The sequence below is a fragment of the Fusarium keratoplasticum genome, chromosome 9 (assembly GCF_025433545.1).
Source record: "Fusarium keratoplasticum isolate Fu6.1 chromosome 9, whole genome shotgun sequence".
In the NCBI taxonomy this organism is placed as follows: Eukaryota; Fungi; Ascomycota; class Sordariomycetes; order Hypocreales; family Nectriaceae; genus Fusarium; species Fusarium keratoplasticum.
The window spans coordinates 1,300,502-1,323,562 of NC_070537.1; the positions used below are offsets into that span (position 1 = coordinate 1,300,502).

General features: G+C 55.5%; 2 protein-coding genes across 2 annotated transcripts; both read left to right on the forward strand.

Moving 5' to 3' along the window:
- Positions 1-6,882: 6,882 nt before the first annotated feature.
- NCS57_01129300 (uncharacterized protein) lies at positions 6,883-9,567 on the forward strand (the record flags this gene model as incomplete). Its single annotated transcript, XM_053061013.1, has 6 exons — positions 6,883-7,211; positions 7,300-7,502; positions 7,732-8,162; positions 8,222-8,506; positions 8,562-8,602; positions 8,661-9,567. The coding sequence occupies 6 exons, from the start codon at positions 6,883-6,885 to the stop codon at positions 9,565-9,567; spliced, it is 2,196 nt and encodes a 731-aa protein (XP_052909399.1).
- A 7,981-nt stretch (positions 9,568-17,548) lies between these two features.
- NCS57_01129400 (uncharacterized protein) lies at positions 17,549-20,756 on the forward strand (the record flags this gene model as incomplete). The annotated part of the gene is made up of 5 exons (XM_053061014.1): positions 17,549-17,788; positions 17,870-17,898; positions 18,075-18,286; positions 18,523-19,034; positions 19,101-20,756. The coding sequence occupies 5 exons, from the start codon at positions 17,549-17,551 to the stop codon at positions 20,754-20,756; spliced, it is 2,649 nt and encodes an 882-aa protein (XP_052909400.1).
- Between the last annotated feature and the right edge of the window lie 2,305 nt (positions 20,757-23,061).

Sequence of the window (23,061 nt, forward strand, 5' to 3'; positions counted from 1 at the left end):
GCGCCCCTCGGGGGTTCGGCGAGAGTCCGGGAAGTCAAAGGGGCTCTGGCTCGGGGAGGACAATAAGATGAATGCGGGGAGGAGGATGGAATTGCCAATTGTAGTAGTAGATCTCAACACCACGCGTCGATTGACTCGCCTTGGACCTGAAGTTTAAGGGTCGAGACACGTGAGGCGGGGGAGGCTAGAGACGAGTGTGGAGAGGGGAGCCCGGGGAACCGGAAAAATCGAGGGACGAGGATCTGGAGATGGAGGAGGAGGAGCAGGACAGGGCATGGATTCGAGGTGTGTGATTGAAGCTGTACCTAGAATACCATTGGGCGTATGTCTAGCTGGTTCGAGGTTGAAACCCCCATGTGATGGGTGAGGTCGAGGACAGGGGGAGCAGACGCAGGGCTTGTTCAACGCTGTCGATTAGGTGCATGGAAAGTTATTCCGAGAAGCAATTGTTGACGCGGCTTAGTGATGATGAGAGACACGGAGATGGAGGCGGCAGCCCATTGAGCGGTGATTGCAGAGCTGTACTGGACCGAAGCAAACCGAACCGAGTCCCAGCTGTAAGTGAGGCCATCACGACGCTCCCACGGCTGAGCTAGCCTCCGGGCCTGGAGGATTCGAGGTCCAGGGTTTGAGTCGAAGGGTAGTCGGCATCTTGAGCCGAGCCGACCCAAGTTCCCAGCCACTGGTCTTGAACAAAGCTGCAGGCGCACCAAAGAGGGTTGACAGAAGAGTCAGACACAGCTCTGGCGTGGGATTGCATGGTTAATTTCCGACGAGCCTCGAGCGAGACTCGGATACCAGTGGCTTACGTAGGTGCAGCCACACTGGATATCGGATCCATCAAGGAGCATGCCAGATCCTGGCGGCAGACAGTGGCAGTAGAGCAACTGCCTGAGACTGGGCCCTGAAGCTGCCGGCAGCGGAGTGGACGAACTACCGCGGTGACGTGCTTGGTTTAGCCGTCGGTCGGATTGCCTGCCCTGAGGTTCTGAAGCTTGGCGAGCCTCTCGGTTGAGCGCCTACGCAGCATGACTGTTTTGAACGTGTGAATGGTTGCCAATCATGCTCAGTTACGTATTATGAGGACGCCACATCGGTGCAATCACCGGGATACCGACGTGTACAACTTGAAAGGATAACTGCAGAGGTGACATGCTCGGCGAGGCGGAGAGATGTCCTATCTCACTCGCTGTTTCTTGCCATTCTCGTGATGCATGATCGAGACGAAAATGTCCAGGGTAGCAATGCAATGGATGCGATATCAGAAACGACCCAAAACCACATGACAAAGCCGAGGCTCGTCCGGAATGAATGGATGATGCCAATGCCTCTAGAGGTCTCACCCATGCCTCCGTGGCTTGCCTCGTGTGCCTGTGCATGTGAAGCATGTTGTGTGCTGGGGTTCGAGTCACCGAGTCTCACCCACACACAGGTCCCCTAGATTTGGACTTGACTTTTTTTTTTGTTGACAGTTGCTAGAGGCCGATCCAGGCGAGTCAACAAGATCCAAGGTGTGCACGAAATGCGGGGTGACGGTGTGGGCTCCAATAGGGGAGCTAGACATGGCTGACCGTCATGGACTGTTGACCTGAGCTAGAGGGAAGCATCGGGACAAGTGTCGAGCTGCAAGAAGCCAACTAGAGGTTATTGGCATGGAGTTTAGCAGCGTGATCAGACAACAGAACAGAACAACAAACAGGGACAACCAAAAAGTCAACAACAGGACAGGACAGGACAGGACAGCCAAGTGGAAACCAGCCAGGATTGCCCGTAGCCACCGGTGGGGACGGGCTGAGGTGAAAAAGAGGTCAGGCAGTCAGGGTTGACCGGCGGCCCTTTCGGTGGAGTCAGGTCATCCTGGAGATTCCGTGGTGAGACCCGCGAGACCTTGAACCTCTAGAGGTTAGGCGTACCCGAGCAAGCCCCTGGTCGCGCCTTCCCCGCCGGACCCACACAGACCGATCCACACCCACAACCACCTTTCCGGGATCCACATGTACCTCCCCCGACCCGCCCTCACCTCGCTAATTGCATCAAATTAGCGCAGTACTTACAGCTTGTACCTGCGATGGCCCTGTCCTTTCCTGCAGCTCCGGGGGAGCAAGACTAACGTAGTAGACGTCTTTCTCTCTTTCTCTCCCACTCTTGCTCACCTCTCCTCGGGATGGAAGCTTGCAAGCCGGGGCAGCTCCTGCCTGACCCGTAGCGCTGGGCTGGCAAAACGGGCGGCAGCGCTAGCATCGCCGTGCTTGCTGTCCCTCGGCCGGGGGGTGTGCGGGCTCGGGCAAAGTCGGAAGCCCCACGGCGATTCTGGAAGTCGGGAGACATTCCCTAGTTTTCGTCCGACGGAAAGAAAGTGGAGCCCTTCACAGTCCGCGGTGTGTGCTGCCTTCCCACCGGGGAAACGACAAATAAGAGGTATGCTTTTGGGTATCAGGTTGCAAATGTTAGGTACGGATGCTATTCACCAACTGGGTTAATAGATGAGAGAGATGCGCGACCATTTACCTGATCTGTAAAACCATGACTGATGCCAATTAAACCTGAGGGCAAGGGAAAAAAGCATTGGGGTTGCTTCGAGTGCTACATGTACCAGTTGTTGATGCCCGCTTCAGGTTTGGTAATCAGTATTCAAACGTTGAGGATCTGGAAGCAAGCCATGACACACGCAACACACACGACCACACCCGTTCCAATTTCCCTCCCCAATTATCATTTCACCTTCGGTGGCTCGGTATGCAAGTACTCCCTACCTCGCGCCTAAAGATAGCCGTACCCAGCAAGCTCCAGTGGTCAATCTTGCGGGAGAGAAGCCACTGCAGGCACAATGCATGGGCTGGTACAGTATACTTGCTGACCGTATCACACCTGGCACACACACACACACACACGCAACAACAACGGGTGACGACAACGACAGGCATGGCCAATGGCGCGCGCGGGGGCCGAGATGGTGATGGGATTGGATCTCAGCAGAAGCAAGCAACAGGAACGGCAGCGCATGCAGCCCAGCCCTAGACTGTGGGGCCTTTGCTCTCACCGTGACTGTATTCCTTTTTCTCCCGCCCTTTTGTCTCCATGTTAGCTGCATCACGGAGGGTACGGAGCCCAAAGCCGTTGTTGCTATCTCTCTCTCTCTGTAGCATCGAACCTTTGGAACCTTCAAAGAGTCAGCGTCTCGAGTAAACCGGAGACGCAACGACTCGCCGAACCCCGGACCCGGCAAGGGATGCCATCGTGCCGACCGACCGCCCTCCCCCGGAGAGAGGACAGACACAGACACTCGGTCAGGGCTTGGCAGGTCCTGCACGGTTCGATGAACATGGTTCTTGGTATTTCGCCTTTTCTGTTACGGATACCGCTACCCCCTTTTGCGAACTTTCAAAGGGGGACCAGGCCAGGCTGAAAGGGTCGGGCCGTAACCTTGGCTCGGGTGATGTGATTTCAAATCGCTCGAGCTGTTGTCCTCTATCAATATCTCGGTGAGAGTGTTGCGAGGCGGCCGCTCAGGAGATTCTTATCCCTTGGGATGATTAGCTGATGAGATGAGGCATGGGAAAACACAACCTGTAATATCGCCGTTGTAAGTGCATGTGGCGGGCAGCGGCTGTGGTCGCCTCTGTTTACTCGTCCATCGTCCCGGCCCCACGGCCAAAGCAAAAAAAGAAGAGCGTCTCCACGAGCAAACAGATCCATCCGTGGATGGGATGGATCCAATGTCGCCTGGCCTAATGAGGCATAAGCGCCCCCTCTGACTGGCCCGCGTTCGATGCGTGCTATGTGTGGGAGGCCGTCAAGCCGCCGCCGCCGTCACCTGGGACCTTGACCTTTCTCTCACCTGGATCGGACCTGGTGCAGATCTTTATCGAGACACAACAGGAGGCCAGCCTCGAGTTTGAATCGATTCCAGCATAATACGGAGTTGCATGCGGTTTGAGACACGACGTGTAATGCAACATGGGACTCTTCTAACAGGGCCTAGAAGCGCTTAACAAGCGCTACCGAGCTCGTGTGACTGCGTAAACGTTTTCCCTCAACGGGGCGTAGGTCAGGTCCTTCAGTGTAGCAGCCCGGCGGCCACAGATTTGGTGCCGGTGAGCGGAGCGCCCACCCCCAGTTAGTGCCCGATTTCTAAGCCCGGGCAGCCCAGCGTCTAGAAGCCCAGGCAAGGGAGGATCATGAAAATCTCACAGATTTCTCACAGATTTGCAGATTCATCACACAATGTGCGAAGAAAAAAAGTCTCACCCGACGACCCCATCTAATTACACTTTTGGCTAACGGCACGTAGTAGTTCGCCGTCGGCCGGAGGAGCTCTTGCAACGCGGAGTGGGTATCTTCGGGTTCTCTCTGTGGATTCATACCGGGACTTGATGCCCCGAATACTTTTCATCAAACGGGATTTCCAATCCGAAAGGGTCCAAAACTTGCGATGACGCCTTGAGCGTAAGACCACGATGCATGATAATACGACGGGGACTTTTCGGCCGAAGTTGATTTCCAAGGGGGCTTTGACCTCTTGGGTTTTCCGGGGGCCTTCCAATCTCGTCAAGACGTCGTCTTCAGACCACTTTCAAACCCCATCAACCATCCCTCGAAATCGCTGTCCAACCGGCATCGATCCTGATCAGCCAAGCCACAATGCCCTGTTGGTCCCAGTCACCCCGTCTCCTGTCCTGCTACGTACATGTTACAAAGCATCGCTGGTCCACCCCTTGTCAAACGGAAATCTCAAATATGTCTGACATTTTCCAAAAAGACACGACATGCAACAAAGCATCTCATGGCATGGAACCCCCCCAGTCGGCTCCCCATGTTACCCACTTGGTAGCGGCAGTAGACCCCCCGTAGTCGGAGCCGTGAAGGTCGGCTGCTGCTGTGCTGGACCTCCGTTTTCCGTCCTCCGTTCACCGTGACTTTCTTTGTCTCCCCCGTGAATAGCTGCGTTCTCGCTGTGTGCTGTGTCTTTGAAGACGGCACCCATCGGCATGACTCCAACCCCTAGCCCCAACGAAAGATAACCATTGGTGCTGGGGGGTCCAAAAAGAGTGACCGATAATGAGATAGGGAAAAAAAAACCGTAGGATAATGACTGATGTTAGGGCTTTGAAACATACCATTAAAGCCAAAGCTACTGAGACGAATCGCAACGTCCGTCTTTTTTTTCCCCTTGGAAATTGCCTTGCCTTTCCTTCCCTCCGCGCCTGCGCCCCCCATTCCCGCCCTATCAGCAATATCATTCAACATCAAACAGACAAATCGACAACCCAGCAAAGAGTCCGTTCTGGCCAGAAACGTCGATTCTTGTCCCCCGACAACGTGACGTGACCCCCACCATCACCCCATCAAGGGCCATTGTCAACAAGCCCGTCTTGCCATTCCATACCATTCCGAGAGGCCAGCCCAGCGCTCGCCGCAGCATACGGTCCATCCCCCCTTTGCAGCCCGTCCGTCCCTTTTTACCCGTCGCCCGGGGGCGCTTTTTGGACGTTTTGACCGTTATATCCCGTCCGAGGCTGTAAAGAGCTGCCTGTTGATCCAGAAGGTAAGGCAACCTATCCCATCACATCTGGGGGGTGGTCGAGTCCAGTCCGTTTCGCCGCGCCGTTGAGTCCTGGCGTGCTTTCGGTCAACCGACACGCACATGGTTTCGCCTTTTCCCGGTGTGCGGACAGAGGAAAGTGGACATATTTGCTGATCAACGACACGACACGACAGCATCATATTACATCCCAGCGCATTGTGAGGCAGCGCACGTACACGCTCTCCACAGGCCACTTTGCAGCAGCACTGCCGCCGCCATTATCATCCCGACTCTGCTATCTTTCAGGTGATTCACCTTGAAAAAAAGCCACTTGAGGAGTCATACAGAACGGCTCTTGCTCGCTCACACAAAAAAAAGTACAGCTGCCCCAGGCCGTCGGCGGGTGACCTCAAGCCCCAAGAGGAAAGAACGCAGAAGCTCGACCTGCAGCTTCCGCAGCAGGGGTCTCGTTCCATCAGACTTACCAGGTACGTACCCACCCATGTACCCATGCCCCGGGTACCTCAATATCCTGGCCCCCGATACACCGATAACCCCAATCAACAACCCCTGTCCATCCATCCATCCTGCTTCCTTCCCAGGTCCCATTCCCACGCGGTCATCCCAGGCAAGCGCGGACGACTCCACCAGCCCCACCATCCACTCACCATTCAGCCCCAATGCCCAAAGAAATAATTCCCCCATGCGGTTTCCCCATCCATTCCCACAGGCGGCGTCCCACCAATCCGTCGACTTCAATCCCAATTCCCAAACCCAACCCAATGCAATCCAATCAATCACTTTGATCACTCACCTTGAGGAGATGTTGCACTTGCACTTGCACGCCCTTGGCTTTCCTTCCCTTCCCCTCTGACGTTACTCCGCCCGTCCGCCCAAGAAGTCAAAGTTGCAGGGATGTGCTAAGCTCACTCGGTCGTCCCGCAGACTTTTCCGTTGGCGCCAGAGTGAAGGACAGAGAGCCTACCTGTCGACCTACAGGGTGTAAGACCAAAAAAAGTTGTTCTCGTCCGTCCGTTGCCGTCTCTCTAGTTTGATCGGTTCTTTTCGCCATCTTTTCCACTAGACAGGACAGCTACAGGCAGATCTTTGCGACAAGCAGCGCACACTCTCACATCAACCAGCGTCGGAATCGGCATCCACAGCATCATTGCATTGAAATCCGTTCATCCATTGCATCAACAAAGCTACCTACATACATACCCTGCCCAGCACCAACCAACAGCCACCCCCGACCCCCGACCCCCGACCCCCGACCCCCGAGCTTACCCCTGCTGCCCTCCCCCATACTCCGGTATCTCCTGGAGTCCCTCTTCTCTGACTGACTCCAACTCGCTCGCATGGGCCAGACGCTCTCGACCATGACGGTGGCCTCGCCTTCGGGACCCGGATCCGCCCAAAACGTCTTAAACCGACTTTTCCTCGCTAGTGGCCCCTTGCGATCCGCGACATCGTCTGCTCTCACCCGCTCGTCTGCTGTCACCGCGACTACTAATAATCGTCGCCCTCGACTGCCGCTCCCCCGTCTCTCCTATTCATCCTACTCCCCGTCGTCCCAGTCCCCGTCACCCCATCCGTTACTGTCCATGTCCATGGCGTCGTCGTCTCCCTATAGCACCGCCAGCTCTGACATTGCCACGCCTCGCTCTCGCTCATCAACCTCGTCATCGTGTGTACCCCCCTTCTCCCCCCTCCCCTCCCTCCTGCTCCTCCCACTGTCGACATCTATATCTAACCGGCCCATGTCCCCCTTCTAGGCGAAGACTTACAGATTCAAATCCCATGTCCTCTGTCGACCTTTCCAAGATTGAAGAACAGATCAAGATGACTGCCCTCGACCAACACCGTGGCTACGTCCAAGACCACTATGCCGAGATCCAGCAGGACCGGCCTACCCAGTACATCGATGAGACGAATGCTGCCGGTTACCAGATTGTGCGAGAGCCTCTCTGGAACAAGGGTAAGCTTCTCCGTTCCTTTGATCAACACTTGTTGTCAACATCACCATGGTGTTGCTGCATGGTGCTTCCCACCTGAGCTTCACTCGAAGCTTGGTTGAGCTCTGCTCCCACCATCGCATACACTCCCAAGCTCATGACCCAACAATGGATCATGTCGTTGTCCCTTCCATACCTTGCGCCCTCATCATCAGCCCTTCCAATGTCCATCGCTGACCTCAAGCCCTCCAGGTCTCGCCTTCACTCCCGAGGAGCGCGCCTCTAAGAACCTCACTGGTCTCTTCCCCCACACCATGGAGAGCTTCGAGACCCAGTGCGCCCGAGCCATGAAGATGATCCACACCCGCCAGACTCCCATCGACAAGTACCTCTACCTCACCTCCATCAAGGAGTCCAACACCGACCTCTTCTACCGCCTCCTCATCGATAATATCCGCGACCTCATGCCCCTCGTCTACACTCCCACCATTGGTGATGTCTGCCTCCAGTACTCGAGCATCTACACTCGCCCCGAGGCTCTGTACATCTCCATCAAGCAACGCAAGTCCATCCGGACTATGCTCCGAAACTGGCCCTGCCAAAACCCCGAGATTTGCGTCGTAACAGACGGTTCTCGTATCCTTGGTCTCGGTGACCTGGGCATCAACGGTGTCGGTATCTCGGTAAGTCGAATTCGCTCTGGCTAGTGCACCTCGAGGACACTGCTAACGTTTCGCCGTAGATCGGCAAGCTCGCTCTTTACACCGGCGCTGCTGGTATCCACCCCCAGAAGACCCTCCCCATCGTCCTCGACTGCGGTACCAACAATGAGGAGAACCTGAAGGACCCCTTCTACCTGGGTCTGCGACAGAAGCGCCCCGCCTACGAGGAGCAGCAGGCTTTCATGGACGAGTTCATGGAGGCTGTCCGTGACGTCTTCCCCGACATGGTTGTGCAGTTCGAGGACTTCGAGTCTCAGAAGGCCTTTGGCTACCTCGACCGATACCGCGACCAGTACCGTTGCTTCGTAAGTGGAATGGAGAACCAAGAGGAAAAGAAAATGATGACTAACAGACCTATAGAACGACGATATCCAGGGAACTGGTGCCGTTGTCCTGGCTGGGTATGTAGCAATCTCTTTGGCCCGATATCACTTGACATCAGGACTAACAGCAACGCAGTTACATTGGTGCCGTTGAGCAGTCCGGCGTTCCCCTGGAGGAGCAGCGCCTGGTCTTCATGGGTGCCGGTTCCGCCGGTGTCGGTGTTGCTAAGCAGCTCGTCGAGTACTACACTCGCCGCGGCCTGAGCGAGGAGGCTGCCCGTGACAAGTTCTGGCTTGTCGACACCAAGGGTCTTGTCACCAAGGACCGTGGTGACCGCCTTGCTGAGCACAAGAAGTACTTTGCCCGTACCGACAACGACGGCCAGCAGTACCGCACTCTTCAGGACGTCATTGAGTACGTCAAGCCCAGCGCTCTTGTTGGTCTGACTGCCACCTTCGGTGTCTTCACCGAGGACATTGTCCGCTCCCTTAAGGCCTCCGTTGAGGCTGGTGGTCTTGGCCGCCGCCCCATCCTCTTCCCTCTCAGCAACCCCCTCACCAAGGCTGAGTGCACCTTCGAGCAGGCCATTGAGTGGACTGAGGGCACTGTCCTCTTCGCCTCTGGCTCTCCCTTCAGCCCCGTCAAGGCCAAGTTCGGTGACGAGTCTCACCCCACCACCTACTACCCCAACCAGGGTAACAACGTTTACGTGTTCCCCGGTATCGGTCTCGGTGCCATCCTGGCCAAGGCCTCTCGCGTCACTGACGAGATGATCTACACCTCTGCCGCTGCTCTGGCTGGTTCCCTGACTGCTGAGGAGGTCCACAAGGGTCTCATCTACCCCCGCATTGAGCGTGTCCGTGACGCCAGCGTCATCGTTGCCCGTGAGGTGATGAAGGCTGCCCGACGTGGTGGTGTCTCTGAGCTCCCTGACTCCCAGTGGGCCGAGTGGGAGGAGTGGGGTGATGTTGCCCTCACCACCTACATCAAGAAGCACATCTATGACCCCCTCTGCTTCGCTGATGCCAAGACCCATCTGTAGATGGATCGTGTCCCAGCTTGTTTGTGCACACTTGTGTATGATTTGCAGGATGTTTGGATTGAACGGGTGTGTTTCTCGACTGTGAAGTGCTCGTCGTCGAGATCGCACTTGCGGAGATTTTGAAACTTGGGCGTTTTGAGCTGACCACGACCCATGGCCCTTGACCGGACTTCCGTGTCATGGATTCACTGGGGCTGGACTCTCGTTTGCCTTGCCAGTGAACTTGATACCTACTCATGTCATGCCACACGCTCTGGACGGTGGCCATGAGGATTCTGTTGAGCGGCCCCAGTGATGGGCGTTTTTGCGTTTTCATAATCTGCTTGATGCGTTAACGGCTATTTAATCTTTGTTTTCCTCTGGCATGGGCCTGACAGGATAGAGGCGGACCAAAACAAGACGTGGGAAGAGAGCGTACATACTGGTAGATGAGATTGTTGTTGAATAGGAGTTGGATTCACCGTTACATGTTGAACGTGCCTTGTTCGTGATTGATAAGTTGTTGAAACTCGTCTTTAGGCTGAGGCTTGAAGATGTTGAGATGTCCCTGGTGACGTGGTGCATGTCGTGCTTGCCATTGTCGTGATAGTTGCTGCTCCAGGGACAGCTGGCAAGCCATGGGTAGATAGATGCATGGGCGTTCTGTAATGCAGTGATCCTCGTGGGCTAATGGTCTAGAGTCAACTGCATACCTACCCTGATGTCGAACCATCTGAAGGTAAGAGAAAGGTAGTGATTGGCGTCACCAATCCTCACCAAGGGTTGGCTGCAACAAGCCCTGGCTGGCAAGTTGGCGTTCCGGTATTATCTCAGTGTGTGTCGCCTTGTTGCCGGTCATGATAGTGTCGCATTTCCCTACTTGTCCATGTTGATCGGCGAGAGGACTTGGTGAGGTGATCTGAGTGACATCTTTAACCTAGGAACAGGCGGTCTCCTACCTTCTTTGACTCGGACGGCGGTGGTAATGATATGAACAAGTATCCATCTTCACTGACTTCAATGAAGGGAGTATGTCGACGAGTGTTATGCTGGTTTCCTCATTGTAGTCGTATCGAAGCTAGAGTCCCACGAGCCAGATTGAGGATTTGGGAGGATTGAGTGTGTGACAGGTCCATGGAAGCTTGACCAGTGATGGTGGACAGCTGACTGATTAGCGAAGGGATCACAACATGTGAGTATCCCCCTCCGCACATTAATGTCCGGGATGAGACAGGGAAGCTGGCGAGGACGGCGAAGCTGGCGTGATGTCCAGGTTTGGGTGGTGATATGGGGATCTCCTTGATAATGGTGGTTTCAAGAGTTTGGCATGTGAGCCCCGAGACTCGGGACTCCCACGCGGGATCGGGGGCCCAAGAACGGAGGATCTCGATCTCAATGGACGGACATCCAGATGGACGCACAAGCACAAGCGAGGGTGGTGGTTGGGGGTCAATGGTTTTTGATTTCTCCCAGGTGGTAGGATGGGCGGGAGTTGGTAGATGGGCCTTCTCGGTGCGTCGGTAGCCGAGCGGAAGCTCGCCTGGAAGCTCGGGGATGGGGGAGGTCAACGCCGAGCAGGGGTTTCTGTTGGGTGCATCGGGGGCGGCAGCTAGCGAATCTGCGCCAGCATTGGCGCGTGGCTGCGGGAGAGGATGAGACATATTCTGGTCAAGGCAAACGAGGGCTCTGCCATTGGGCGGCGGCGAGGGTGGGTGGAGGATGTTTGAACCGAGCAAGGGTAGTCAAGTTGAATCTCTGCTTGTTGGATGCCGTTTCTTACACGGCATCTGAGCGGCGGCGACGGCGGCCTTGGGGGTTTGTGATGATGGCTCCCTCGGGCATGGGGTATGCATGGGGTTGGCTCTAGTGGAGCCCGTTCGGGCCCGGGCCCCAGTTTTCGGCGCTCGACGCCGGAGGGCGCGGGAGGGCAAGAGACCGGCAGCAAAGGGATTGGACCGTGACGTTTCTTGGGATGCAGACTGGATGTGTGGATGGGCGCACGGTGGCGTCGAGGCTCGTGGTTGCATTGCTCAAGGTGTCATATCAGCATAGCGCCCTCCTGTCTGTCTGTCTGTCTGTCTGTCTGTCATGCCCTGTGCCTCCTGTGCCTCCCTTTGGTCTCCATGGCATGCAACAGCGAGACGAGCGACATTACGACAAGAGCCGAGTTCTTTGCCGCCAAGTAGGTAAGCATGGAAAACATGACCCTTGAATATCGGCGATTGGGTCGGATTGCGAAAACTGGCCGGACCACCGTTTGAAAATTCCATCATGGATGGATGGACCTGCGCATGACATGACGCTGACTTCAAGATTCCACCTCACGCTTTGGACAGCTCCGCCTGTTCCTGATCTTGGGCTGGGACCCATGAGCCTGCCTGAGAAATCCCCATAGTGGAGATTGACATCGACTCTGGACACGGTTTCATTCACATCTCGATGTTCCGTCCATTCCGGATTGTGGATGTCGAAATTGAAGACAGAAGACCGAATCCCGATTTCCTGAATATTTCCTGAAGCATCATGACATGGCTCAAGTGAACCCCGAGTCGAGTACGATACCGGGAAGCCCCCTGCGCATCCAGTTGCTCCGGCCTTCAATCCCACTGCGTGTACCTAGTATCTGTGCTTTGATATTGGCGTACTTTCATCGCGAATTTGTCCGTTGGTGTGTACGCAGATCGGAGGTGAGCTGCAATGAAAAGAAGCTACGGAACAGTCAATCTCGGAATGGTTCATTCGGAGGCAGAAGTAGGACGTCAGTCCGTCGTGGCACGCCCACTGACGGGAGATCAGCCACCCCTCCTCCAACTTCCCCAGGGACTTCGCAGCTGCATGGCGGAAGCATCGAGAGCGTCGTACATAAGTAGCACAGAGTCGCGGCTGAGAGTCGCCTGCCGACAGGAAGCCGGCATAGACGTCAATCAGAATTTTCCAATTTAGAACACTATGACGGCTTTTGGCGCGCCCAAGAACTATCAGGGAGTTGCAGCGGCAGCAGCCTTGCACGCCTCTGAGGGCCTCTGGAGCTCGCTTAAGCCAGACCGATGCTCACCGACCAAAGCCGGTCCGTCCAGAAAGAAAGAGCTCAATTGTCAGGCCCGGTCACGTCTGGGCTAGTCCTGCATGTCCAAGGCCCTGGCCCGGCACGAGACTGCATGAGAAGCTCGCGATCCACTCGCACCCCATGGAGAAAAAGCAGGAGAGCCTGTATGGAAGGTGAAAAGGCCTCGGGACCCGCTTTACTTGGACTTTGATGTCCATCCGCCCAAGGGGCTCTCACCTTGGCCCAAGCCACGCCCGGGCAGAGCCCAGTCGGACGTCAGTATCCGCCCCGCCCAGCCCCCAGCGGCCTTCAGTGGTTTCCGGCGGGCTCGGTATGTGGCCGATGGGGGGCAGATCTCTGGGTTCCAGCGTCTCCCAGCATCCCGTAGTGTGTCCATCAGGGAGAGGACCGGAGGCACCGGGGACCCGGCCCCACTGCGGTCTAGGCTCCGCTGAGGCTGGGCTGGCAGCTTGCTGGAGCCGGGCTCGGTGATTGACTTGCATCCAAGCATCGTGTTTGAATCCCTTTCGCGAAGGTTTTCTTGTTTCTCGAGCCGTCTCACCTATGTTAGCTCATTCCTCTTTGGGATGCTCACCTTGCTCGCTCCATCGAGTTTTGAAGCGGTGACGGGGAGAAATACCCACCAAGACTTCCAACACCCCTCCACATGATCGATCCCCGGCGCGGTGAAGCTGGCCGCCCAGCTAACGGAGGCCTTGGCTTCGATCAGAACCCGGCCGCGGAATGGGGATTAGGGGGCGGCGATGCGTAGCAACAGACAAAAGGAGAAGGAGGGGTGCGTCACCTTATTATGATGACGGAGGCAATGTACTGCGCTGAGCTGCACTGCGATGGCGACACAGTAGGCAAAAATATGCGGCGTGGGTAGAGTGAGATGGATGGATCGTGAAGAGGAGCTGATGTGGGGAAGAGGGAATTTTCGCTTTGCGTGTGTGTGTGTCCTTCCATTTCATCAGCCGCCGTCAACCAGGGCAGCCAGCCGGCCAACATGGAAGGTGCCAAATTTGGAGGCAATGCACGCCGTGCCTGCTTCATCTCGCACATCATGTCCGACTCCCCAGATACACGCAGGCAGCCATCATTGGCTCAAGGTTGATACACCAAATCCTGGCATCCATGAGAGTTTCCAGCCAGCTGTTGCAGTAGGGATTAGATAAGCCCGGGATGAAAAGAGGCATTCTTGGACAGTGAATGCGAAGCAATCCCTGAGCAGAGGCTGGTCCAATCGTCGACAACCAAACGCATTTCAAAGCCCCTTAAGGTTCTGCCCAACCCGGGGCGTCCCGTCGAGACATGCACCGTTGGACAGAACCAGAACAGCGTTGCCTCTTTGCAAAACCTCACGCCCCCCAGACGTTGGGATGGTGTTTACGCCAGTGCTTGTAAGTGGAAATGGGGTCTCGGCGCTGGCGACAGAGATTTCATGGCCTCGTGATTCGCCAGAGTCGAAATGTTGGCCGCCCACCAAGGATTTGTGTCTTTTTGGCTTCGTTGACTGAGTAGCCGAACATTGCCGACTAATCTCCGCTATTGGTCCAGAATTTAGACGCTTTCTTCGATCTTTCTTGATGATTGGCCCAGCTCCAAATCCTGCAACCCAAGATTTCCCCTTGCCCGTGAAGGCTGCACCGGACTAATGGACAGGCGCCATGAATCCTCGCATTGCAACTTTTGCGTCACATCACTTTGACTTTGTGGTTGTTCGCCTTCAAAAATGAAAGAATCATCATCAAGACAGAGCTCCATCCAAGTGGAGAGAAGGGGGACGCTTTGATGAAATCGACCAGGAAAAGGGCAGCCTATGGGAGCAATATTAGCTCTCAGAGCGGGACCTGGGAGGAACTTGGCATGGACCACGGCACTCCGCCCACGAACCGTGAGAACCCATGTCACTGTGTGGTATCCACCTCCACATCCACAGAAGACCGGCGTGTTGTGGATGAGATGTCGACATTGACTTGACGTCTTCCAATGCCGATGGAACGACTGACTTTGACAGGGGCTGCAGGGACGGTGCAAGAATGAAACGGCATTGGGCACCACACCGCACCGCACCGTAACGGTAGCGCGGAATGAGATGAATGACGAGAAAAGGAAAGAATATTGCTGCAAAACGCTGCGTGTATTGTCCCCACAGCCCGCAGTCCTGCGTTTGCGGCGCCTCGTGATGCGCCAACCTTTCCGGCACGCCCCCTAGCTCAACGGGGCTGCTGACTCGATTCAGGTCTCCAAGCCGGGTCGGTGATTGGCCGCTCCACACTACAATGACAAACTGTGGGGGGAAGGCCTGCGAAGAAAAGCCACCCTGGCCACGGAGCCCGCAACCAGGATCGGAGACGAATCGAGCTGGGACGGAAGCTGGGGACGGCAGGTCTTTGCGTCCTTGAGGCAGAGGCCCGGGCCCGTTCATGACATCCATCTCGCCATCGCTGACAAGCGAGTGAGATCTGTCAAGATTCAAAGCCGCTGGTTAGACTGGCTCATGAGGCTTTGGGTGACTGTGGGGAGGGGAGGCTCTCCAGGCCAGGTGAACGAGGATCATCATGAAGATGAGGGACGGCGAGTCTTTTTTAGCGAGTGGGTACCTCCCTGGACATCGGGGTAATGTTTGGAGAAGGGCAGGCTCCAAACACGACCAAAGAGGACATGTCTTGCCTTTCCTCTTTGACAGCGTAACGCACGCAGACTGTCATGTCCCTCTGGGTCAAAGTTGATTTATGACAGGGTCCGTACGATGTCGTTGGGGTCTAGCGCGGGCACCGTAACAACCGCTTGCCTCTTTGCTTGTCACGTCTCTGATGCCACGAGGGCGGCGTGATGTGGATTGCGGGCGCCGTTATGCCCGTCTTGTCGTGCTGGAAATTGTTAGATTTTGGAGCGTGGTGGCGTGTACATCGCCGCACAAGTCAACACATGGCAACCCCGGATCCCCAGAGTTTGGTCTGATTCTTCAATGCCCGGACCCTTGGACCTGGTGTCGTCGTGCCGTGTCGTACGTCGTGTCAACGTCGATATCGTGCGGGATCGCACATTGTGTGTGTGTCCGTGTGCCAATGGCCCTGATGCTCGCGTGGAGCCGGGACCAGCTTGAGGAGGGGGAGGCGCTGTTGACGATACCAAGCCCCAATGCCCCGGATATTCCAGGATCAGGCAATCAGTTGTTGCAGGGCTTGAGCGTGGCCTTGAGATGGCCTTGAGCGACGACAGCCTCGAGTCTGTCCAACCAGGTGGCAGCTGGAGATTTTCCCCGGCCGTGTCCGCCCATACCCGGAAGGATTGAAACGCCCACCCCAGACCAAGATGACCCAAGAAAGTGAACTGCATCTGGCCCAGCCGCCAAGAGCTGGTCGAGAAGCCTGGGCAAGGACGTGGTGGCTGCTGGAGTAAGATAAAGAGAGGGGGAAGAGGCGTGATGGGTGGGAGGACAAGGATTTATCCGGGGTCGCCCACAAGGGTTCTATCTCAAGTCTCGAATCAACAGATCCATTGTCGTGCTGCTGTTGATTGAAGGAGCAAAAAGCACACAAGTCTTGGGGTCGGCTTCCAAGAGGGATTAGTGAGTCTCATCAAGGTCAAGGTGTGGTGGAGAGTCCTGAGGAGTTGAATGAAATAAAATGCCTGGAAGTCAGGCACCTCACCTCGCGTAGGCAGGTACGTAACCCCACCATTCCTCCGCTCCTGCCTCAGTCTCTTTCTGTCTGTCTGTCTGGGCTGAACCTGAAAGAAAAAGGAAAACCATCTCCAGAATACGACGTCGTCAATGGTTGACGTTTGCCTTTGCCTCCCCAGAGTCGGCTTGGCATTACTGGTGGTAATCACTCATGGTACTCAACCTGCTCGTCAGCGTCTGCGTCTCAACTGCCACTGTGAGCACCGCCGCACCATCCCTCCCCCCCGACCGCAATCCCCACAACCAAGACGCACGCAGACGCACGCGCACGCACCCCGATGCCACGGTGCCACCTCCAGACTTGTCTTCCTGGCAAGGCCCTTTACCGTAATCGGAGAAGACCCGCCCTCGCCCAGGAAAAGCTCTCTCCATCATCCGGGTTCCTTGTGTGGAGTGGTAATGGGTCCCTGGCACTACGTCCACCCTCTTTGCGCCTTGTTCTGCCTTTCTTTGGTCTCCCAGACGCCATCCGTACCCTACCATGGACCCTCAACGCCTCCCACACGCCCTCCTCCACTGGGCTTGGCCCTGCTTTGGCTCTCATCGACCAAACTTCTTCTGCCCCCCTTCGTGAGTAACGAGCGCTCAGCCAGTCTAGCGACCAGAATATAATAACCATCCACCCCCCCCACCTGCCGCCCCCGGATTTCCGTTCCCTTGGCTTCGAACTCCTCATTGTGTGTTCGTTCCTCTCCAACTGTCACGAACTTGCACTCTTCTTCGACGGGGACTTGGGCGTTTGCTCCAACCAAATCCCAAGGATCGTGGTCGACCGCTGAGCCTCATCCTGTCCCTGTCCAGCAGCTTGCAGCCTCGCCCTCATCGCCTCTTTGAGTCTCACTCTTACTCTCCACTCTTGACCTGAATAACAGCACGACAAAGGCACTGCCTCTCACGCACGATAACCAGCGCAATTTGAATCACGACGACAGTCACGAATATCTGCTTGACGATTTGATCTTTTCAATCTCCACTCTCCACTCTACCGCTCTAATCTTTCACCGTCCGCTTCGCCGGATGCTTCAATGATCAACAAGTTCGACGTGTACCATCTGCTTTCAGGTCTCCCCTGAGTTTGTCTCCTCGGCCCTATTCAACCAAGGCATCTAGCATAACAGAGCTGTGTCTTTACATTCCACACATCGTTCACCCTTCAAGTACGACTCGACCTCGACGACAGGCTTCTTGACCAATTCGCCTATTGTGTGATCAATCTCACACACCGATCTCACCTCATCCCATTGGCAACACCAACTCACATCATCATGAATACGGAAACACCAGAAGGATCGGCTGCTCCGCCCTCGCCGGCGTCGACATCAGCAAAGACTGTCACCGACAAGACCAACAAGAAGCGAGCCTCGCCATCCGGCGACTCGGAACAGCCCACAAAGGTCACCAAGCGACGAGCTGCTCGTGCCTGCGTGTCCTGCCGTGCCCGAAAGGTCCGCTGCGACGTGGTCGAAGGAGCCCCTTGCGGGAACTGTCGCTGGGACAATGTCGAGGTGAGTGAGATTCCGGAATCTCTGGGCCATTAAGGGCCTTGACCCGCTCTCATCTCCCAGCAGTGACTGACTCTTGAGCAGTGCGTTGTACAAGAGAGCCGCAGACGAAAGTGAGTGGATTCCCAATTCCTTCCGGCCATGGTTTTCCGATCGGCTCCATCCCGGACCTCGCTGCCGGCTTCCGGTTTACTGGAGCGGCAGCGTCGGATGGCGTCATGCAATGCAGCACTTTGGAGGAGGTGGAATTTGCAACCATCCAGCCATTGATTGCTAACGGGTCCTGCAGGAAGAATCTTCTTACCGCCAGCACCGCGGGCCAGCCCGTCTCCACTGAAGCCCAATTGCGCTGCAAGACCGCAGCCAGCAATCCCATGGGCATGAGCACAGCCGATCTTCGGCGTCCTAGCAGCGGCTCTGCAATCTCGACGAGCAGCATTGACGGGCCCAGCAGCTTCCTGAGCAATTCCGGACTTGACAACCATGTCCCTCACATGATCTGTAAGTTTTGAACGCCTCCCAACCTCAAGAACCCTGGTTTTTGTGCGCACGCACTGGTCTGGGGCCTCTGATTGGCTGCCCGCAAAATTTTGGAGAAGCCTCCGATCTCCGCATTTTCAGCCGCCCCTGGCCCGCTTTTCTCCTGCACCCCGCCCCGCTTAACTCTTGATCACATGAAATCTTGGACGTGCTATTGTCCGGTTTTGTCGACGCCCTGGCTGACCACGCGACCTTAGACCAACGATCTGGGTACCGCCACGACCCTGTTCTGCTAAACAAGCTGCATTCCAATGATGGCAACCCTCAGCGTCCCGTGTGGTCCAATAACCTCATGACAACTCCTTCTGTCTTTGACAGTCTGCGCACTTCTCAGTTCATCAGCTCGCTTGAGGAACAGGATTCGACTGCTCAGCTCCCTGCTTTTCTGCGCCCCCTACCAACCAAGATTGCCGCCGAGGATGTCAAGTATCTTCAGATCAAGGGCGCCCTGTCTGTGCCCACCCTGCCGCTTCAGAATGCCCTCCTGCAGGCCTACGTCGAATACGTCCACCCGTATATGCCGCTCATGGACCTGAACAGCTTTCTCGGCATCATCAACACACGTGACGGTCAGAATGGCCAGACCAGTCTCTTCCTCTACCAAGCGGTCATGTTCGCTGCCTCCGCTTTCGTCGATATGAAGTATCTTCGCGAGGGTGGTTACACGACACGAAAGGCAGCCCGCAAGTCCTTTTTCCAGAAGACCAGGGTGAGTGACAAACCACACGGGATTGAAAAGTTTGATTTGAATGGACTGGAGCTCATTTGCCAATAGCTTCTCTACGATTTTGATTACGAGTCAGACCGCCTTGTCCTCGTCCAGGCACTGCTCCTGATGACGTATTGGTACGAGACCCCTGATGATCAGAAAGACACTTGGCACTGGATGGGTGTGGCTATCTCGCTGGCTCACACCATTGGCCTCCACCGCAACCCTGGATCGACGAGCATGGCCCCGGCCAAGCAGAAGCTGTGGAAGCGAATCTGGTGGTCGTGCTTCATGCGAGACCGTCTTATTGCCCTAGGCATGCGACGACCCACCCGAATCAAGGACGAGGACTTTGACGTCCCCATGCTCGAGGAGAGCGATTTTGAAATCGAGATCCTAGCCGAGGACAACACCGTCATCCCCGCTAGCTGCACGTTGGTCCGCAATCTGGACATGCAGCGAGAACTGGCCATCATGTGTATCTCCAAGGCCCAGCTCTGCGTGTGCATCAGCCACATGCTCAAGGCACAGTACTCGGTTCTGATCCGGGACAAGATGAAGCCCGAGAACACGACCAACAGCACCATGATGCTGTTTCCTAACAAGCAGCTAGATAACGTCGAGGGCGTTACTGAGGTCGACCACGAGCTCATGGCATGGGCAGAGTCCCTCCCAACATGCTGCCAGTACCGTACCCTGACTCCTTTGGATGTCAAGGATGGACGATCTACCATTGCCGTGCAGCGCACGCTGCTCCACATGGTTTACTACACGACTATTTCGGCCCTGCATCGACCTCAGTTTCTGCCGTCGTCGCCTCTGCAGGCCCCCACGACATCACGCCAGGTCCAAGACATGTCACGACTACGAGTGCGTGATGCCGCCATGCACATTACTCGAATGGCCACGGAACTTCACCAATGCCGCTTGGAGCGGTTCCTGCCCACGACCGGTGTTACCGTTATTCTCCCGGCCATGATTATTCACCTGCTCGAGATGAAGAACCCCGCACCACAGGCTCGGGAGCGTGCCACTCGAGGTTTCCGTCAATGCATGAGGGTGATGGAGAAGCTTCGAGAAGTGTACGCGGCTGCCGACTACGCAACGGGCTTCCTCGATGCTGCTCTGCGCAAGGCCGCCATTGATATTAATGCTAGCGTTGGTCCCTCGACATTGGCCATGATGAAGCGAGTGCCAGTCGAATTCAGTGCTCAGACGCCACCACCCGAGAACGCGCCTTACATGACCGCCGCCGAGTCTCTCTTTAATGAGAGGCCGAAGGAGCCTCGACCACAGCCGACCCCGACCATGATGCCACCCAACACGGTCAATGCTGCAGCCTTGGAGCTCTCTACGAACTCGCCGCCCCAGACTGAACTGGAGGAGTCCCCTGCTGGCCTGACACCTAGCGTCAGCGCCGCATCGGAGGAAATTCAGTTGGATGTCGGAAACATGGATCTTGATTTCATGCAGGGTCACGATGAGTTTGACTGGAACGCCGTGGCCGGGACTGACTTTGATGTTGATCAATGGCTTCAGTTCCCTCCTGAGGGTGTCACCAACCAGGATGACAACTTGATTGCTGGCGTGCTTGGACGAGGAGTCGAGGAGCCTACCATGTCGGCTGAGCAAGCTCTGAACTGGGCTATCAACGCTGAGGCTGATGCCACAGCCAGGCAGCCAGATGGCCGCGTCCAGGGCGAAGTTCCTGCCCAGGCGTAAACATGATTCTGGCAACTATTTGTTTCTTGTTTGACCCATTTTTGAAGATGATTTATGGATGGAGTCTGGCATTTTGTTTCTTACTGTGTTACCTGGTGTACATGTCTGCATTAGAGCCGGCGATATTGGAACTCGGGGCGTTGAGCGCGGGCTCTGGCTCCAGGTGGCGCAACTGTTTGGGTATGGGACGGCGGATTTATTTGGGTGGGATTTGTTTGGGTTGGTTCCTGGGCATCAAAAAGCAACGCTTGGCATGACGGTTGATGAAGGGAATTCACATTCGGAGTTTGAAGGATCTAAGCAAAGAGGACGAAGAGAAGGAAGAGGGCGCACCTGGTTTGAGAGGAATCATGACCCATATCTCTTGGCGCCCTCGACTCTCGCCATTTACACAAACAGCCAATCTACACAGTACATATTAGCTAGTGAATAAACAAGAGTCAAGATCCATTCGAGATGAGTATCTAATCTGGGATGTGACGTGAGTCTGGTCCATCGGACGAGTCACAACAGAGTCCAACAGACAATGATGGGGTGGCATGGGGTGATTCGATCTGAGCTGAACCGGGGTGAGCAGTTTGTGAGCTGATGATCCGAAGCGGGTCGCATCTCGCCTCGTGGCAATCGACGATTCAAACGAGGCATGAGAGCTCTGAGCCACCATCCAGGCTAGACAGGGTTAGGAATGGGAATCGTGACCGTGAAAGTCATCCTGTCAAGTCATGATGGTGAAGGGATGAGAATGACTGAGGTGGATGAAGTTACGTTGGAACGCACGTGTCATGGGAGTTGAGCAAAGGTTTGAATTAATTAGGCCGGATCGTATTCTTATTTTCCAATGACCCAGGGGACTACGGTTAAACTGCCTGGTGTCTTTATCTTCACCTTTGTGGACTTTGAGAGATGGAGGAGGATGAGGTCAAGGTAACCACGACCCGCAGCCAACCAGATGGCACGACCGCGTCACCCTGTCTTTCAGCCACAGTCGATGGGCATGCTGCTCGCAGTGGCGTTTGTCTGTCTCTCGGTGTTCAGCTGGGGAGGCCATGCCTCACATGGGGGACTACCGGGCTCCGGTAGCGGCAGGGATGGGATGCTCCTTGTGGGAAACAAAACACGGGATGAGGCTCGAAGCGGACAGGACGGTGAGCCTACAGCGGTGGCTATGATCACGGGAGGCAAAAGACCAAAAGAAATTATGAGCTGGGGTGTGGTGAGAAAAGGAAGCATGAAGAGAAGGACGGGTAGTGGTGGGTTTGCATGGTTTGTTGACATGGTCATGATGACTGGCAGACAGGGGGAACGCTGCAAGCGGCGATGTCATGAGGGACGGGAGAGACAAAAGCTCCGGATGCAGAGGGGACAGGTGATGAAGAGATGAGGTTGTTTCTGATTGCTGTTGCCCCTTTTCTTTGTCTTGGGTGTTGTTGACGTTGGGTTGCTCCTCAGTCTCATATGCATCTACAGACGGGACAAATTTGTTGAAGACCTCAACCAGGAGGTGGTGACTCTGTCAAGAGAGATTGAATCATTTTAGCCGTCAATGAAAAAGAGGCAGGTGCATCGTTACATTGCTTCCGACAGGTGGACATGGATAAGGAGAGAAAAAAACAATAATGAGATCTAATTCAAAGCCCCTTGCCCGGTCGTACAGGGCAATCAAGCCAATATTCGCTTCGGGGGGCCGATCGCGGTTGATGGACCGTCGTCATGGGCAAGGACCCAGGTGAATTGCTCAGGGATGTAGGCAGCGCTTGTACGGATACGGAGAATGAGAAGAAGAATACGGAATCTGAGTCGTCGAGGGACTTGACCTGGGCTGGGCTGAAATGTCTTGGTTACCCAGGTGTAGAAGGTTGTTAGGCTGGCAGGTTGTCGGGATTACGGGGCGAGGGTCCTCTCGATTATCTCGAAAGAGACGGGACGTAGCTAGAGTCAGTTCCCCTTTCTCATCCCATCTTCCCCTCCTCTTCCATCCTTACAACCTACAACATTCTCTTCTTACCTGTCGCCTCGTCCACCACGAACGACTATGCTTGCTTTTCTTTTCCTGCTCTTTGTTTGCATCCTGTACATCGTCCGCCAATTGTCGTTCCTTCTGTCGCTGCCTGCTCACCTTCCCTGAGAGCTCCCTCTATCCCTTCACCATCGACGCCTAACAAGTGGTCACAGCTTCAAGCTCTCTCTCTACTCACGTCCCCTATTCGCCAACTTGACTCCATCAACTGCGCGCTGCACATCATCCTGCAGCCTCACTCGTTTGCCTTTCGGAATCCGCCGCTTCAATCCACTTTTTCGAAGGGTC